General features: G+C 38.7%; 1 protein-coding gene across 4 annotated transcripts in view; it reads right to left on the bottom strand.

Moving 5' to 3' along the window:
• Positions 1-2,399: 2,399 nt before the first annotated feature.
• The window catches only part of ZNF268 (zinc finger protein 268), a 38,868-nt gene continuing 20,633 nt past the window's right edge, over positions 2,400-20,634 (bottom strand). For all 4 annotated transcript variants that reach the window (XM_036921718.2, XM_036921719.2, XM_036921720.2 and 1 more), the window contains 3 exons: positions 19,287-19,413; positions 18,925-19,020; positions 2,400-8,087 (listed from right to left, as the gene is read on the bottom strand). In XM_036921718.2, coding sequence (XP_036777613.2) covers positions 5,659-8,087; positions 18,925-19,020; positions 19,287-19,413 — 2,652 coding nt within the window. In that variant the 3' untranslated portion in view covers positions 2,400-5,658. The remainder of the gene's footprint in view (positions 8,088-18,924; positions 19,021-19,286; positions 19,414-20,634) is intronic.

Genomic DNA, 20,634 nt, shown 5'->3' with positions numbered 1-20,634 from the left:
CAGCTGAAGATCCTCCCCACACTGCCCTCCTGAGTCATGGTCCAGGAACCCCATGGATCACCCTGGGCTCCAGCTTCATCACTTAAGGCAATGACCCAGCAGGTGTTGGGGGCGGGGCAACAATTCTTGGAGTCTACATCTGCAAGGCCCGGGCTGTGTCCTAGGGCACTTTCTTCCACATGAGGTCAGGACTAGGGTGAGGAGAGCGAAGCATCAAAAACTCAGTTATCAAGATAATTAAGATTTAAACGCAATATTTAAAAAAATCAAAATTTATGCCAGAGAATCCATAGTGAACAAAATATCAAACATTAAAAAAAGACAAGATAAATATTGCTGGGTTTTCCTTTTGCCTCAGGCTCATAGGTGGCTGGGCCATGATGCTGTGCCCAAACAAGGTCCCCTCACCTACAGACCTTTCCCTCAGGTCATAGGTCAGTTGCAGAGTCAGGGGGACATGGACTTAGCACCCAAGTACTACTATGTGGCCAGACAGCATGCTCGTGGCTTTGTGAGGTGGGTATTTTGCCATCATTTCCAAATGTCAAGATGCTCATCCAAGAGGTGAACCCACTGGTATAATCACAGAACTCTAGTGGTAGATAGTGGATTGGAGGTTCATCTGCTCCAGTCTCCAAAGTCTGTGGGGTTTTTTGACATGAACCCCTGCATTTGGGACATATGCTTTCTGATGTGAGTCCTCCACCTCTGGAAGCAGAGGACTTCAGTGCTTATTACATTTTCTTGTCATCTAGCAACACACTGAATGGGAGGGTGGCAGAAGAGCAAAGTCTCAATGTAAGCTACATTCTGTCATTATTCAGCAACCTTTTCTGGTGCTTCCTATGCTCCAGACTCATTCTGGGCACTGATGTCAGAGATGAATAAGTTGCACTGCATTTGGAGAATTCTGCAAATGTGTATTTTTTGTTTGAAAAAAAACCCATAAAAGATAATTAACCAAAGAATTTTAAATTAGCTTGATACTACATATGAAAAGTTGAATAGAAATGTAAGTCCAAGAAAATAAAAGTACATTGTGAAAGTTAATGGTTTTGAATCTACTTTTTTCCTATTGAGGTACAAACGTTAAGGGTATACCTCTGATTTGTTATGTATGTATATACTTGTCATCACCATTTTCCATACACTGCGAGGCTCTTCTACTCATTTCCAGTCAGTATCCCTCCAGGGTAACTACTCTTCTGATGTAAGTTACCATAGGTTAGCGTTGACTGTTTTTACACTTCATATAAATGGAATGCTAACAGTCATATCAAGATAGGGCATGTTTAGCACCCAACCAGGCATTACTGCGCCCTTTCCAGTCAGTAGGTCCCAAACACTGTTTGGCTTCTATTGCATACAATAGTTTTGCCTTTTCCTAAATTTCATATGAATGAAATTATCTTCTTTTCCTTAACAGTGTTTTGAGTGTAATCCATGTTGCATGTATCAAGAGTTCATTTCTTTTTGTGTAGAATTCCATGGTTTGAATATACTAAAACTTTTTTACCCATTCGATTGTTGGACATTTGAATTGTTTGCCATTTGATCACTAAAGATGCCACAAACATTTCTGTGACATTTTAGTTAGGTACATGCACTCAATTCTCTTGGATATACACCTAGGAGTGAAAACACTGAGTTTATAGCATTGAATCCATAAATAAGTTTGGAGAACATTGACATGGCATATCTTCCAGTTATTTAGGTCATTATTTCCTTCTTTGCTTTTTTTGTTCAACATATACTTTGATTTATACTTAAATACTTCATGTTTAAGTGCTATCGTAAACAGTAGTACATTTTAATCCAAACTTCCAAGTGTACACTGGAAGTATATAGAAATACAAACTACTTATGGATACTGATTTTATAGTCTGCTATCTTGATAAAGACTTATTTGTTATAGTTGCTTTTTTTGTGGTGAGTTTCTAAAAGGATTTTTAATCAAGGCCACCATGTTGTCTCTGAATAAAATCTTCCTTTCCAATCTGTATCATTTAAAAAACTTATTTTCCTTGCCTTATGAAACCATCTAGGTCTCCCAGTACAATGTTGAATTTGAGTGGTGAGAGTGGATATTTTTGGCTTGCTATCTATTTTAAAGGAAGCTATTTGGTCTTTCACCATTACTATGTTAACTGTAGACATATATAGATATGCTTTATTAGTTTCAGGAAGATACCATCTATTCCTAGTTTGCTGAAGTTTTATCATGAATGCTATGAAATTTGAACAAATGCTTTCACTACACCTATTGAGATTATATATTTTTTAGTCATTCAGTATGAATCACAATGGTTGGATTTCCAATACTGAATCAGCTTCAGCTATGTATTCCCAAGGCAAATTCCAAGTTGCCCTAATGTATGTCCCTTTTATACTCTGGGTTAATCCATTTAGCATTTTGTTGAGAATTTTTAAATCTATGTTGAGGAACACTGTAGTTTTTTAAAAAATCATTATTTGGAATATCTGGTTTTTGTTATCAATGTATTACTGACCTTGTAAAATGAGTTAAGTATTTATCAACTTCTATTTTATGGACGTTTGTATAGAACTGACATTATTTCTTAAATGTTTGATAGAATTCACCAACGAAATGAAGGGAACCTGAATTTTTCTTTGTTGGAAGATTTTTAACTATGAATTTGATTTATCTGATACATGTATAGCTATTTGGGTTACTTCTGGTGGTTTCTGTCTTTCAAGAATTTAGTCCATCTCCAGCTACATGTAAGAAAATGAAATTGGATTATTGTCTAACTCCATACACAAAAGTAAACACGAAATGGATCAAAGACTTGAATGTAAGTCATGAAACCATAAAACTCTTAGAAGAAAACATAGGCAAAAATCTCTTGAATATAAACATGAGCAACTTTTTTGTGAACACATCTCAGGCAAGGGAAACAAAAGCAAAAATGAACAAATGGGACTACATCAAACTAAAAAGCTTCTGTACAGCAAAGGACACCATCAGTAGAACCAAAAGGCATCCTAGCACATGGGAGAATATATTTGTAAATGACATATCTGACAAGGGGTTAACGTCCAAAATATACGAAGAACTCACACGTCTCAACACCCAAAAAAGCAAATAACCCAATTAAAAAATGGGCAGAGGATATGAACAGACACTTCTCCAAAGAAGTTCAGATGGCCAACAGACACATGAAAAGATGCTCCACATCGCTGATTTTCTGGGAAATGCAAATTAAAATCACAATGAGGTATCACCTCACACCAATTAGGATGGCCAACATCCAAAAGACAAATGACAAATGCTGGTGAGGATGCAGAGAAAGGGGAACCCTCCTACACTGCTGGTGGGAATGGGAATTAGTTCAACCATTGTGGAAAGCAATATGGACGTTCCTCAAAAAACTAAAAGTAGAAATACCACTTGACCCAGAAATTCTACTCCTAGGAATTTATCCAAAGAAAACAAGATCTCAGATTCAAAAAGACAGATGCACCCCTATGTTTATTGCAGCACTATATACAATAGCCAAGAAATGGAAGCAACCTAAATGTCCATCAGTAGATGAATGGATAAAGAAGATGTGGTAAATATATACAATGGAATATTATTCATCCAAGAAGAAAACAAATCCTACCATTTGTAACAACATGGATGGAGCTAGAGAATATTATGCTCAGTGAAATAAGCCAGGCAGACAGGTAAGTACCAAATGATTTCACTCATTTGTGCAGTATAACAAAGCAAAACTGAAGGAACAAAACAGCAGCAGACTCACAGACTCCAAGGGTCCAGCAGTTACCAAAGGGGAGGGGTGGGGAGGAACTGGTGGGGAGGGAGGCAGAAGGGGATTGATGGGCATTATGATGTGTGTGGGGGTCACGGGGAACACACTGTAGCACAGAGAACACAAGTAGTGACTCTGTGGCATCTTACTATGCTAATGGACAGTGACTGCAATGGGGTTTGGGGAGGATTTGAAAATATGGGTGAATGTAGTAACCACAATTGTTGCTCATGTGAAACCTCCATTAAGATTGTATATCAATGATACCTTAATAAAAAAAAAGCCATTGGGAAAAATATGTAAAAGATATGAACTGACAGTTCACAAATAAATAGAAATGGCTCTTAAGTGCTCACTTTTACTCATAATAAAAGACATATAAACTAGAAAAAAAAAGAATTTAGCCCATCTCATCAAAGTTGTCAAATTTATGTGTGTAGTATTGTTTGTAAAATTCCTTTCTTATTTTCCATCACGCTGACTCTGTAGCTACATGCAGATGTTTTAGTAGCATCACCTAAACATATTAAAGTGATACCATGTAGCACAAATAAAAGACAAGTGAACTAGAATGTTAAAATGAAAACTAAATCTATTCTGGGTAATCCGTATAGAGGGAAATAATTAATAATTAAAGCAAGATGCCACCAGAGAACAAAAGCTCAGCTTGCTTTTATACTTAAGAAGGCCACTAAAAGTTTAAAGTCCAGAGTACTTCATCGTACTTTGGTGATCATGCCAACTTCTTGGCAGGGCACTTTGGGTGATGATCCCATCATAACTGCATACAGTGTGATTCCCTTAAAGGAAATGAGGGTATAAACCAGGGAGCTACACAAACACATGAAATGTGCACTATACTGATGTATATACAACTAAAGAGGTAGCTGCCAGACTCACTTACAATGGGTACAAAATAATAGAAAAGCTTTGTAGTATGAAGTATTGTAGTGTTGAAGTTTGTAGTATTTGACAAGTCATTTTAGTAACAAGTTATATTTGTTATAAAGAATGTTGCTATTCAGAATAGAAATCCCTGGAAATGGCATTGTATCTAATGTATCTGTCATATGTGGTATTCACAAGTAAAATACCAAACTCCACAAAAGTCACATAGTACAGAGAGGAAGATAACTTCTAAATATCCCTGTAGATCTTATGATGTTTTTCTTCTTATCCTGATTATTACACTAATTTACACACTAAAAAACACTTCATATTCTTTTGAACATCTCTATTATTAACATAATTATTTTGTATAGTTTCTTCCTAAAAGTTTGGAACATCTATAACATAACTTCCTTTAAAATAATTTGTAAGGGTCATTATTTTTCAAAATCAGTCAAAATTGTAGTAAAGGGAGCCTTCCTGCTAGGACATTTATAGATCTTCACTCACTTTTTTGCTAGAAGTCTGTCATTTCCAGATTAAGAATTTCCTAACTTATAGCATGGTTTTTCTAAGGAATGAGCTTCTGATACTTAAAGTGTTAGAATTTTGGTAATTCTGCAATTCATTGGTTTCATATTTTCTCTCATTAAAGTCTCAGTGTTTAATAAACTATAAATTTCAAAGTGTATTCTGTATTCGCTCACTTGGTGGAATTTTCTCTGTATCATATTTTTAAAAACAACTTCCCAACATTCATTCCATTCACATGGCTCCTCACCTGTACACACTTAAAAAAAAGTATGACTTGCTGCTGAAAACTTTCATGGAGTTCACTGAATTCACTGGGTTACTGTGTGCATTTACTTTTTTTAATATCTAAAAATAGCTTTCTATGGACGCTCTTCCACATGCTGTGCATTCATGTTTCCACCCATTATGTGTTTTCTGGTATACAGTGAAATTTTTCCACTTACACAATTTCTTTTCTATATTAGTTTGCTATTTCCTGTGAATTGATTTTTGAGTTTCTCAGATTTAATTCATTAATACATTTCTCATCAGCATGAATTCTCTGATGCATAATGAGCTGTGATTTCCAACAAAAGGCTTTCCCACATTCAGTGCATTTACAGGGTTTCTCTCCTGTATGAGTCCTCTGATGTGCACTGAGAATTGATTTCTGAGAGAAGGTTTTTCCACATTCATTGCATCCATAGGGTTTCTCCCCCGAATGTATTCTCTGATGTACAATGAGCTGAGATTTCCTAATGAAAGCTTTTTCACAATCACTGCACTCATAGGGTTTCTCTCTTGTGTGCATTCTCTGATGTACAATGAGCCGTAATTTTCCACTGAAGGATTTCTCACATTGACTGCACTTATAAGGGTTTTCACCTGCATGAGTTCGCTCATGAACAATGAGTAGTGACTTCCAAATGAAGGCTTTCCCACATTTGTTACATTCATATGGTTTCTCTCCTGAATGAGTTCTCATGTGTATAATAAGATATGACTTGCTACTAAATGCTTTCCCACATTCACTGCACCCATAAGGCTTTTCCCCAGCATGAGTTCTCTGATGTGAGATGAGCTGATCTTTCCTATTAAAGGCCTTTCCACATTCATTGCATTCATAAGGGTTTTCCCCTGTATGAATCCTCTGATGTACAATGAGTTGTGAATTGAAACTAAAGGATTTCCCACATTCACTGCATTCATGGGGTTTCTCTCCTGTATGAGTCCTCATGTGTATAATGAGGTATGACTTGCTCCTGAAGGCTTTGCCACATTCACTGCATCCATAGGGCTTCACTTCTGTGTGACTTCTCTGATGTACAATAAGCTGTGACTTCAAACTAAAGGCTTTTCCACACTGATTACACCCATAGGGCTTTACCCCAGTGTGTGCTCCCTGATGTACAATGAGCTGTGACTTGAAAGTAAAGGCTTTCCCACATTCACTACAACCATAGCGTTTCTCTCCTGTATGAGTTCTCTGATGTACAATAAGGTTTGACTTTGTATTAAAGGCTTTGCTACAATCACTACATTCAAATGGCTTCTCTCCTGTATGAGTTCTCTGATGTATAATGAGCTGTGACTTCAAACCAAAAGCTTTCCCACAGTCACTGCATTCATAGGGCTTCTCCCCTGCATGAGTTCTGTTGTGTGAAATTAGCTGGTATTTCCTACTGAAGGCTTTCCCACATTCACAGCATTCATATGGGCTCTCTCCTGTGTGAATTCTTTGATGTATAATGAGTTGTGAATTGAAACTGAAAGTTTTCCCACATTCACTGCATTCATGGAGTTTCTCTCCTGTATGAGTTCTCATGTGTATAATGAGGTATGACTTGCTCCTGAAGGCTTTGCCACATTCACTGCATACATAAGGTTTCACTCCTGTGTGACTTCTCTGATGTACAATGAGTTGTGACTTCAAACTAAAGGTTTTTCCACACTGAATGCAGCCATAGGGCTTTATTCCTGTGTGAATCCCGTGATGTACAATAAGCTGTGACTTAAAAGTAAAGGCTTTTTCACATTCACTACAACTATAGGGTTTCTCCCCTGTATGGGTTCTCTGATGTACCATAAGATTTGACTTTGTATTAAAGGCTTTCTGACATTCATTGCATTCATAGGGTTTCTCTCCTGTATGAATTCTCTGATGTATAATCAGCTGTGATTTCAAACCAAAAGCTTTTTCACATTCACTACACCCATAGGGTTTCTGTCCTGAATGAGTTCTCTGGTGTGAAATGAGGTGGTCTTGCCTACTGAAGACTTTTCCAAATTCACAGCATCCATAGGAATTCTCACTTGTGTGAGTTCTCTGATGTATAACTAGTTGTGAACTGAAACTGACAGTTTTCCTACACTCACTGCATTCATAGAGTTTCTCTCCTGTATGAGATCTCTGATGTACAATGAGGTAGGACTTGCTGCTGAAGTCTTTCCCACATCCATTACATTTGTAGAATTTTTCTTCAGCATGAGTTTGCCGATGCCGTACAAAGTATGACTTGCGACTGGAGGCCTTCCCACAGTAATTACACTCAAAAGGTTTTCCTCCCACATGCATTTGTTGGCCTATGAGTTGTGACTTCTTAACAGTTTTTTCAGATTCATTACTTTCAAAGTATTTTATTCCAATAACAGCTTGCTCAGATTTAGAATGGAAGAATGAATCCCTATGTGCATGAAACCCATTATACTTCTTTGCAGCATAATTACTATTGAAATCTGTACTGTATTTCAAAATCTTTCCATGTGTGCCACATTTATGAAGCTTTTGTCTTGAAGAAACATATTTTGTATTATGACATAGTTTTCCAAATTCAGTGCATTCAAAGCCTTTTGCTAGCTTGCCTTTATTTTCCTGATGATGTTCCATATGATCAATTTCACAGTCTTTGTCTAAAAGTGAAAATAATCGTTATAAATAATAACACGATCCCAGTATAGTGTAAAACTGCCTTTAAAATGTCACATCATGAAGTTATTCTTTTAGTTTCCAGTATCACCCAAACTCCTGAGAACTAGGGAAAACAAAGGATAACTAAAAATGAAGACAGGCATAGGAAACTGACAATGACATCTCTGACATCCTTCATTTGATTTTCAAATAAATCTTATGCATTTCCTGTTGAGCATTCTCTTTGCAACAATAATGGTACAAAATATTATAGATGGTATCTCAAAAGAAAGTTCAAAGATTTCAAGATATCAGAAAAGAATACCTAACTCCAGAAATAGAATATGGGAATTCTTCAGCTTAAGGATTAAACATGATTACTGGCTATGGTGCAAAGGCAGTCCCTTGGAACTAAATCTGCACCAAAAGAATTGAGACTCTGAATCTATAGGAAAGCATTCTCCCCAAAGACCACCTTGAGTTTAGTCACAGAACACAAAAGAAAAGGAGATTATGCTCAGAGAGCAGAACCAAGGGCTCATGAGGCCACTGGCACAATCTTCCTGATCAAGCTATAGTGCACTGCAAACCAGTGACTTCCATGTGTTGTTCACTGTCACTGCTCTTCCCAAATGGGGATTCCTGTTGTACCTACGCTGTACTTCTCTCTACCCCTCAATATTTGGTTGGTTGAATGTGGATACCTTATCTTTAATTATAGGTCACCAGACCTAAAGAACTACCACAAGATCTGACTGGGAAAAAGGATCCTAGATTTGCATGAATGTAGTACAAGAATGAAAATTGGAGTGGTGGAATATTTTTGAAGAAGGATGGAGGGGAAGGATGGTGTTACTGGATGCTTCCTAGCCAAAGAGGTAGATGAAAGTGGACCGTGCTGCCTACCTAAGAGTTCTTCTGCTTTTTCCTAGGCTAGCATACCTGATTTTGTCCCACTCCCTTGCTTAAGGCTATGTGCTTCAGTTAGGGAAATGGGGATCCATTTCAATCCCTTCCCCCACCCCCAACCCCAGAAGGTAAAGCATGATTTACCTGAGCCAAAAGTGATGGTCCCAATTCCCTTACCAGAGTCTTATTTACAAAGGTTATGTGATAAAACTATCCTACTGAACAGGGTAAGTCTGCTGAGGGTCCAGGGATAGGTTTCACTTCCTAAAAAATAATCATGTGGGAAGAAACAGTCTTCCTTATTCCACTGGCTGCTGGCATATCTGCAGGTGTTGGCTGGAACTGAATAGCCAACACATGACCATGAGGGAAGGTAGCCTGAGGAAAATACATACTTAGAATAGCAGGGTACAGATGGACTTCTGGTGATTTAGAGTTATTCACTTAGTCAATCTTAGACTTGCCCCACTTGAGGACTTTTGTGATGTCTGGTAATAATCACTTCTGGTTATTAAACAGGCCAATTTAGGATTAACAAAAAGTTGCAGCTGAATAGAGAAGACAAGTAGTGACTCTGTGGCATCTTCTACTACACTGATGGACAATGACTTCAATGGGCATGGGGGGGACTTGATAATATGGGTAAATTTAGTAACCACTATGTTTTTCACGTGAAACCTTCATAAAAGAGTATATCAATGATACCTTAAAAAAAAAAAACTTATCTTTAAAAAAAGAAAGAAAAGAGAGGTAGGAGGGAAGATGGCGGTGTGAGTAGAGCAGCGGAAATCTCCTCCCAAAACAACATATATCTATAAAACTATCACAAAGACAACCCTTCCTAGAATAAAGACCAGAGGACACAGGACAATATCCAGACCACATCCGCACCTGAGAGAACCCAGCGCCTCGCAAAGGGGGTAAGATACAAGCCCCGGCCCGGCGGGAGCCGAGCGCCCCTCCTTCCAGCTCCCGGCGGGAGAAGAGCAGGCAGAGCGGGAGGGAGACGGAGCACAGGGCTGCTGAACACCCAGCCCCAGCCATCCGGGCCAGAGTGCAGGCCCCTAGATACTAGGAAAACAGGGCAGCAAGAACAGTGAGCGGGCACTGGAGGCCGGGCACTGCAGGACATAAGAAAAGTGCGTGACCATTTTTTTTTTTGCTTTTTTGCAGTTTTGTTTTGGCAAGCACTTTTTGGAAGTCTTAAAGGGATAGGGACCCCAATACTAAGGAAACAGGGCACCAAGACCAGTGAGTAGAGGCTTGAGGCTGGCACCGGAGAATAAAGAAAAACGAGCGACCACCTTTTTTTTTTTTTAATTAAAAAAAATTTTTTTTTTTTTTTTAATTTAAAAAATTTTTTCTTTTTTCTTTTTGGTGGTCGTTGTTTTGTTTTGGCGGGTGCTATTTGGAAGTCTTAAAGGGGCAGGGCGGGTCACTTAATCCAGAGGTAGGGAATCCGGGATCTCTGGGCACCCTAACCCCTGGGCTGCAGGGAGCAGGGAGGCCCCTTACGGAGATAAATAGCCTCCCAGCAGCTCCTGCTCCAACGCGACTCCACCACTTTGGAGCAGCTGCCCGAGCCAGGCCACGCCCACAGCAACAGCGGAGATTAACTCCATAGCAGCCGGGAAGGAAGCAGAAACCCTGTCTGTGTGCAGCTGCCCAGCACAAGCCACTAGAGGTCGCTGTTCTCCCAGGAGAGGAGGGCCACAAACCAACAAGAAAGGAAGTCCTTCCAGCCGTCACTCGTCCCAGCTCTGCAGACTATTCCTATCACCATGAAAAGGCAAAGCTACAGGCAGACAAAGATCACAGAGACAACACCAGAGAAGGAGACAGACCTAACCAGTCTTCCTGAAAAAGAATTCAAAATAAGAATCATAAACATGCTGACAGAGATGCAGAGAAATACGCAAGAGAAATGGGATGAAGTCCGGAGGGAGATCACAGATGCCAGAAAGGAGATCGCAGAAATGAAACAAACTCTGGAAGGGTTTATAAGCAGAATGGTTAGGATGCAAGAGGCCATTGATGGAATTGAAATCAGAGAACAGGAACGCATAGAAGCTGACATAGAGAGAGACAAAAGGATCTCCAGGAATGAAACAATATTAAGAGAACTGTGTGACCAATCCAAAAGGAACAATATCCGTATTATAGGGGTCCCAGAAGAAGAAGAGAGAGGAAAAGAGATGGAAAGTATCTTAGAAGAAATAATTGCTGAAAACTTCCCCACGCTGGGGGAGGAAGTAATCGAACAGACCACGGAAATACACAGAACCCCCAACAGAAAGGATCCAAGAAGGGCAACACCAAGACACATAATAATGAAAATGGCAAAGATCAAGGACAAGGAAAGAGTGTTAAAGGCAGCTAGAGAGAAAAAGGTCACCTATAAAAGGAAACCCATCAGGCTAACGTCAGATTTCTCAACAGAAACCCTACAGGCCAGAAGAGAATGGCATGATATATTTAATACAATGAAACAGAAGGGCTTTGAACCAAGGATACTGTATCCAGCACGACTAGCATTCAAATATGACGGTGGGATTAAACAATTCCCAGACAAACAAAAGCTGAGGGAATTTGCTTTCCACAAACCACCTCTACAGAACATCTTACAGGGACTGCTCTAGATGGGAGCACTCCTAGAAAGAGCACAGCACAAAACACCCAACATATGAAGAATCGAGGAGGAGGAACAAGAAGGGAGAGAAGAAAAGAATCTCCAGACAGTGTATATAACAGCTCAATAAGCGAGCTAAGTTAGGCAGTAAGATACTAAAGAGGCTAACCTTGAACCTTTGGTAACGACGAATTTAAAGCCTGCAATGGCAATAAGTACATATCTTTCAATAGTCACCCTAAATGTTAATGGGTTGAATGCACCAATCAAAAGACACAGAGTAACAGAATGGATAAAAAAGCAAGACCCATCTATATGCTGCTTACAAGAAACTCACCTCAAACCCAAAGACATGCACAGACTAAAAGTCAAGGGATGGAAAAACATATTTCAAGCAAACAACAGTGAGAAGAAAGCAGGGGTTGCAGTACTAATATCAGACAAAATAGACTTCAAAACAAAGAAAGTAACAAGAGATAAAGAAGGACACTACATAATGATAAAGGGCTCAGTCAAACAAGAGGATATAACCATTCTAAATATATATGCTCCCAACACAGGAGCACCAGCATATGTGAAACAAATACTAACAGAACTAAAGGGGGATATAGACTGCAATGCATTCATTCTAGGAGACTTCAACACACCACTCACCCCAAAGGATAGATCCACTGGGCAGAAAATAAGTAAGGACACAGAGGCACTGAACAACACAGTAGAGCAGATGGACCTAATAGACATCTATAGAACTCTACATCCAAAGGCAGCGGGATATACATTCTTCTCAAGTGCACATGGAACATTCTCCAGAATAGACCACATACTAGGCCACAAAAAGAGCCTCAGAAAATTCCAAAAGATTGAAATCCTACCAACCAACTTTTCAGACCACAAAGGCATAAAACTAGAAATAAACTGTACAAAGAAAGCAAAGAGGCTCACAAACACATGGAGGCTTAACAACACGCTCCTAAATAATCAATGGATCAATGACCAAATCAAAATGGAGATCCAGCAATATATGGAAACAAATGACAACAACAACACTAAGCCCCAACTTCTGTGGGACACAGCAAAAGCAGTCTTAAGAGGAAAGTATATAGCAATCCAAGCATATTTAAAAAAGGAAGAGCAATCCCAAATGAATGGTCTAATGTCACAATTATCGAAATTGGAAAAAGAAGAACAGATGAGGCCTAAGGTCAGCAGAAGGAGGGACATAATAAAGATCAGAGAAGAAATAAATAAAATTGAGAAGAATAAAACAATAGCAAAAATCAATGAAACCAAGAGCTGGTTCTTTGAGAAAATAAACAAAATAGATAAGCCTCTAGCCAGACTTATTAAGAAGAAAAGAGAGTCAACACAAATCAACAGTATCAGAAACGAGAAAGGAAAAATCACGACGGACCCCACGGAAATGCAAAGAATTATTGGAGAATACTATGAAAACCTATATGCTAACAAGCTGGGAAACCTAGGAGAAATGGACAACTTCCTAGAAAAATACAACCTTCCAAGATTGACCCAGGAAGAAACAGAAAATCTAAACAGACCAATTACCAGCAACGAAATTGAAGCGGTAATCAAAAAACTACCAAAGAACAAAACCCCTGGGCCAGATGGATTTACCTCGGAATTTTATCAGACATACAGGGAAGACATAATACCCATTCTCCTTAAAGTTTTCCAAAAAATAGAGGAGGAGGGGATACTCCCAAACTCATTCTATGAAGCTAACATCACCCTAATACCAAAACCAGGCAAAGACCCCACCAAAAAAGAAAACTACAGACCAATATCCCTGATGAACGTAGATGCAAAAATACTCAACAAAATATTAGCAAACCAAATTCAAAAATACATCAAAAGGATCATACACCATTACCAAATGGGAGTCATCCCAGGGATGCAAGGATGGTACAACATTCAAAAGTCCATCAACATCATCCACCACATCAACAAAAAGAAAGACAAAAACCACATGATCATCTCCATAGATGCTGAAAAAGCATTTGACAAAGTTCAACATCCATTCATGAGAAAAACTCTCAGCAAAATGGGAATAGAGGGCAAGTACCTCAACATAATAAAGGCCATCTATGATAAACCCACAGCCAACATTATATTGAACAGCGAGAAGCTGAAAGCATTTCCTCTGAGATCGGGAACTAGACAGGGATGCCCACTCTCTCCACTGTTATTTAACATAGTACTGGAGGTCCTAGCCACGGCAATCAGACAAAATAAAGAAATACAAGGAATCCAGATTGGTAAAGAAGAAGTTAAACTGTCACTATTTGCAGATGACATGATACTGTACATAAAAAACCCTAAAGACTCCACCCCAAAACTACTAGAACTGATATCGGAATACAGCAAAGTTGCAGGATACAAAATCAACACACAGAAATCTGTGGCTTTCCTATATACTAACAATGAACCAACAGAAAGAGAAATCAGGAAAACAACTCCATTCACAATTGCATCAAAAAAAATAAAATACCTAGGAATAAACCTAACCAAAGAAGTGAAAGACTTATACTCTGAAAATTACAAGTCACTCTTAAGAGAAATTAAAGGGGACACTAACAGATGGAAACTCATCCCATGCTCGTGGCTAGGAAGAATTAATATCATCAAAATGGCCATCCTGCCCAAAGCAATATACAGATTTGATGCAATCCCTATGAAACTACCAGCAACACTCTTCAATGAACTGGAACAAATAATTCAAAAATTCATATGGAAACACCAAAGACCCCGAATAGCCAAAGCAATCCTGAGAAAGAAGAATAAAGTAGGGGGGATCTCACTCCCCAACTTCAAGCTCTACTATAAAGCCATAGTAATCAAGACAATTTGGTACTGGCACAAGAGCAGAGCCACAGACCAGTGGAACAGACTAGAGACTCCAGACATTAACCCAGACATATATGGTCAATTAATATTTGATAAAGGAGCCATGGACATACAATGGCGAAATGACAGTCTCTTCAACAGGTGGTGCTGGCAAAACTGGACAGCTACATGTAGGAGAATGAAACTGGACCATTGTCTAACCCCATATACAAAAGTAAACTCAAAATGGATCAAAGACCTGAATGTAAGCCATGAAACCATTAAACTCTTGGAAGAAAATATAGGCAAAAACCTCTTAGACATAAACATGAGTGACCTCTTCTTGAACATATCTCCCCGGGCAAGGAAAACAACAGCAAAAATTAGTAAGTGGGACTATATTAAGCTGAAAAGCTTCTGTACAGCAAAAGACACCATCAATAGAACAAAAAGGATCCCTACAGTATGGGAGAATATATTTGAAAATGACACATCCGATAAAGGCTTGACGTCCAGAATATATAAAGAGCTCACACGCCTCAACAAACAAAAAACAAATAACCCAATTAAAAAATGGGCAGAGGAACTGAACAGACAGTTCTCCAAAAAAGAAATACAGATGGCCAACAGACACATGAAAAGATGCTCCACATCGCTAATTATCAGAGAAATGCAAATTAAAACTACCATGAGGTATCACCTCACACCAGTAAGGATGGCTGCCATCCAAAAGACAAACAACAACAAATGTTGGCGAGGCTGTGGAGAAAGGGGAACCCTCCTACACTGCTGGTGGGAATGTAAGTTAGTTCAACCATTGTGGAAAGCAGTATGGAGGTACATCAAAATGCTCAAAACAGACTTACCATTTGACCCAGGAATTGCACTCCTAGGAATTTACCCTAAGAATGCAGCAATCAAGTATGAGAAAGACCAATGCACCCCTATGTTTATCGCAGCACTATTTACAATAGCCAAGAATTGGAAGCAACCTAAATGTCCATCAATAGATGAATGGATAAAGAAGATGTGGTACATATACACAATGGAATACTACTCAGCCATAAGAAAAGGGCAAATCCAATCATTTGCAGCAACATGGATGGAGCTGGAGGGTATTATGCTCAGTGAAACAAGCCAAGCGGAGAAAGAGAAATACGAAATGATTTCACTTATCTGTGGAATATAAGAACAAAGGAAAAACTGAAGGAACAAAACAGCACCAGAATCACAGAACTCAAGAATGGACTAACAGGTACCAAAGGGAAAGGGACTGGGGAGGATGGGTGGGTAGGGAGGGATAAGGGGGGGGAGAAGTAGGGGGGCATTAAGATTAACATGCATGGGGGGGTAGGAGAAAAGGGAGGGCTGTACAACACAGAGAAGGCAAGTAGTGATTCTACAACATTTTGCTATGCTGATGGACAGTGACTGTAAAGGGGTTTATAGGTGAGACCTGGTATAGGGGAGAGCCTAGTAAACATAATATTCGTCATGTAAGTGTAGATTAGTGATACCAAAAACAAAACAAAACAAAGCAAAACAAAAAGGGCATTTCCTGTGTGGTAACCTCCAATGAGTTCTACACAAGAGTATAAAGGGCATATAAAAGTGTAGGCAAAGGGTCTGTTTGCGTTTATACAGAAGAGCAAAGCCTAATTGGGCTACCCCGAAAATGAACTAAGATACGATATGAAAGAGAACTTCCAACATCAGCACTCTCTGGAAGACTCATGCCAGAAGATGATCATCAAAAAACCCCAACAAAGATCCACGCACTGCTACAGCTGTAGATGCAGTCATCCCACCAGCTCCTGGAATTGCCATAGGAATGAAGGAGATATCTAAGCTGGCCTGTGCATACAGTAGAACAACGAATTTGACTGGATCTATACTGTTAGAACTCAACCAAGAATTAGAAGAAGTGCAAATTGTAGCGCTCCAAAATCTTACAACTACAGACTATTTACTGTAAAAGAACATAAGGGATGTGAACAGTCCCCAGGAATGGGTTGTTTTAATATCTGATTTCTCTCAGACTGTTCAAGTTCAGTTGGACAATATCCACCATATCATAGATAAGTTTTCACAAATGGCTAAGATGCCTAACTGATTTTCTTGGTTTCACTGGAGATGGCTGGTAATTACAGATATGCTTTGGTTATGTAAATATACTCCTATTATGTTAAGGTGTGTGCGCAATTTAAGTAGTAGCTTAAAACCTATACATGCTGAAGTTACTCTACAAGAAGATATGTCAAAGAAATAATCAATCTTCCCATGTTTTCTTCCGCCTGCTACTTCTATAGCTTTTCTTCTTCCTTCCTAATTACAACCCTTAAATAGATTTTGTGCCTCATATCGAATTCACCGAGTATCATAATTCTTCCCAGTGGTAAAGATACCTCAAGACAAATGCTGGGCATAGAAGCTACAGGGCATAAATATGCAAAGAAATAAAAAGCTAACCATTTCAAACAATAAGGCTTCTCTCTCACTTACCAACTTTACATTTCCCTGTACGGCCCCGGAAGATGACTGGTTAGCCAGAGACGGGTAAGATTCCTCAAGGGAGGAACAACCTAAGACAGGCACAGTTGCAGGGGTGTCATCAGGTGAGAAATTGGGGATCAACAGAGGTGAGGCTTAGAACCTCACCCCCCCGTTCTGAGAGAAATCTTCTGCATACGTGGATGTTTTATTGCCCTTGTCTAGCTTGGATGAACACATAGTCTACAGGCACACACCTGATCATCTACGTTTGCTCTCTTACAACACTAAACTATGTTTTCTACCTTTATCTTGTATCTACCTACCACTTCAGCATTTTATTAAAAATAATAATAATAAAGAGAGAAATGTGGTATCCACATATAAATCAAGTATAAAAACCAAATGAGTATTCCTATTTGAACTGACTGTTTATAGTTCATAATGCATGAGCAAAACTGAAAGTTTCTGTGATGACTGCCCTTGTACTGTTCACTATGTAACTTATTCATTATGTAAGAATTTGTTCTCCATGTAAGAACTTGTTTGTTATGCCTCAGAAGATTGGAGAGTGACGAAAATTAGGCTTGGGGTGGATTAATGATTGTGTATTGAGCATTGACTCCCCTATACAGAATTTTATTGTCGTTAACAACCATTGATCAATAAATATGAGAGATGCCCTCACAAAAAAAAAAAAAAAAAAAAAGGACAGACTTGCAATGGTAAAATAAATAAGTAACCGGGATGTAATGTATAGCATAAGGAATATAGTCAAGATATTCTAACAGCTTGGTAGGGTGATAGCTGGAACCTAGATTTATGTATATAAATGTTTTATCACTGTGTTGTACACTTGAAACTAATGTAATGTAATACTGTGCGTCAACTACCCTTCAATAAAAAATAATTATCTAAAAAGAAAGAAAAAAAAGGTTGCAGCTGAAACAATCCTAATGATACAAAGGCTAACTGCTATCCTGCCATGCTTGTGGCAGAATAAACAGATGCTTAAGGAAATCTAGATGACATCAAGATGAGCTAATACAAAAAGAGATAGATGCATACATTTGGCTAAGTAGAACAATCAAGAAATGAGAGAATATTGGTCTTGTTCTGGGAGGGAATTGAGAAGATGGCGGCTTTAAAAATGAAAAGATTTCTTTTTAAAGGACCAGAATACTAACAAACTACAGCAAGACTAGTAAAAACTGCATCATATAAAGGAGATTTAAGCTGGCTCACCCGCACCAGAAAAAAAGAACTAAGAGCATAGCAGAACAATCAGAAAGGTAAGAAGAAAATATGTGGCAATGGAGTAGTGGGAGAAGTAATTCTAGGTCCTTAAAAAGAGACAAAAGAGTGACACATGCAGACAAGATGCTTTATGGACGAATCAAACCCAGTACCAAAAGAAGGTGAAAAAGGGGTGGGGCTGTCAAAAACATTAGAGAAAAAAAGACCTTAGATCTTCAGAATGCAAGTCTTTTAAAAGTTAAACTATATGAGGAAAGTGGTTAACTATAAAAAAGACCCCTTTGGAGAGAAGAACAAGAGAAACCAGTAAAGCATGAAGAGAAGTGTGTCATCGTGCAGTGTGAGAATGGGTTCAATATGGTGTCACTAGAATAAGGGGGGGAGGGGATAAGCCTTTGTAGGGTAACTGATATGATCCAAGGATGCAAGAATGCACTTAAAAAGAGGACAGTGGAGACATTAAGTGATTAGCATGGAGAAACAAGGAAGGGGTAGAATCTCCTATAGGTTTCCAGAAGTAAGAAAGCTGGGACTGTGGTTGCTGAATGTAAGTGTGAGGGATTTTACAATATACCTATTTTAAAAAGGAGGGTTATAAAAGTCACGTCCAGTAAAGCAAAGTAGAAAAGCTTGCATAGAAAAAAGCACATCACATCCCCATTCACACCAATTCTGAATAAAAAGGAAAGGATCTAAGTGTCCTGACCACTCACCTGGATGGCCTTCACTTGGCATTTGGGTCTGCATCGTCCACAGCTCTTCTCCTTGTTCCAACTTGAAGATGATGTTGGGTTTGGTGTGTTGATACCCTGGGAATGGAAAATCAGAAAACCTGGACCAAAACTGCCAAAGATCCCACAGAATGAGCAAGATTCAGTTTAGAGGTGGCATGATGACTCTGCCCTTCTGCACTCTGGCAAAGATTGTTCAACTGTCATATTCTGACAAAGGAAAACTAAGAAAATCTGGCCTCTAAATGTGAGTCCAAAATCACTAAGTAATTTACAAAAGATCCCCAGCAACCCAGAAGGGGAAGCCTGTAGGTTACACACACTCCTTTCAGGGGGGTACTTACCTAGGGACACCAGGTTGCTATAGTTCTCCAAAATCACACTCCTGTACAATTTCTTCTGAGCTGGGTCCAGCAGCTGCCACTCTTCCCGCGTAAAGTCCACAAACACATCCATGAATGACACTGATTCCTGAAATAGGATATTGCCATTCAATCTCAAATTATGTTACTGAGTTTGTGGCAAAAACAGGTACCCTAGGATGTCCTTTACATTCAACTTTGTATGTAAACTTTGAAAGCAAAAATTTACTGAATACATCCTATCAACATGCATTAAATCAGTCAACTTTTCACACAACATTTGACAATACTAGGTACCAGGTATTCAACTAGGTGAAAGTGACATAAAAATGGATGAAACACAGTCTTACCCACAAGAAGTATTCAACACTGCAAAGGAAAGCAAAGTTAAAAACATGTAAATGCTGATGGGAGTCAAAGAAACTAAGACAAAAGAACATATAAAATACACCATGGGCACAAAGGAGGAAGCTAACAATCATACTTCAAAGTGTCAGGCTGAGTTCATGAAAGGTTACTGCAGGAGTGACCACTAGAATAAAAAAAGCAAAGATGTAAGTAGTGGCAAGTTTCTGGGGCAAAAGATCTGAACATGGAGATATATGGATGGCATATAAGCATATGAAAAGATGCTCAACATCGTGTATCATTAGAAAATTGCAAGTTAAAACAGTAAGATGCCATTACACACCTATTTGAATGGCCAAAAAGAATAAAACTGACAATACCAAATTTGATTAAAGACATAAATTCAAACATTCAAGAAGCTCAAAAGACTCCAAAAGAGAACCCAGAGACCCACATAGAGACATAATCAAATTTTCTAAAGACAAAGAACACATCTTGAAAACATCAAAAGAGAAACAAAAACGAAAACAGTAATACAGGAATTGAGGGACAAAAAGCTGTAAGGTATATAGAAAACAAATAGCAAAATGTTAGAAATAAGTCCCTCCTTATCAGCATTTACTTTATGTGTAACTGGATTTAACTCTCCAATCAAAAGACAGATTGGCAGGATAGATAAAAAAACATGACCCAACTATATGCTGTCTATAACATACTCACTTTAGACCTAACAGCACAATCAGATGAAAGTGAAAGGACGGATAAAGATATTCCATATAAACAGTAACCAAAAGACAGCAGGGATGGCTAAACTAATACCAGGCACAACAGACTTCCAATCAAAACAGGTTACAAGAGACAAAGAATGTTAAGTATTATTAAAGTTTCAAAATTGAAAGAAGATATAACAATTACAGTTATATGCCTAAGAACAGATGATCAAAATATATGAAGCAAAACCTGACAGAACTGAAGGGAGAAA

Source organism: Manis pentadactyla, chromosome 14, assembly GCF_030020395.1.
Source record: "Manis pentadactyla isolate mManPen7 chromosome 14, mManPen7.hap1, whole genome shotgun sequence".
In the NCBI taxonomy this organism is placed as follows: Eukaryota; Metazoa; Chordata; class Mammalia; order Pholidota; family Manidae; genus Manis; species Manis pentadactyla.
This window is presented reverse-complemented; position numbering and strand designations above follow the sequence as displayed.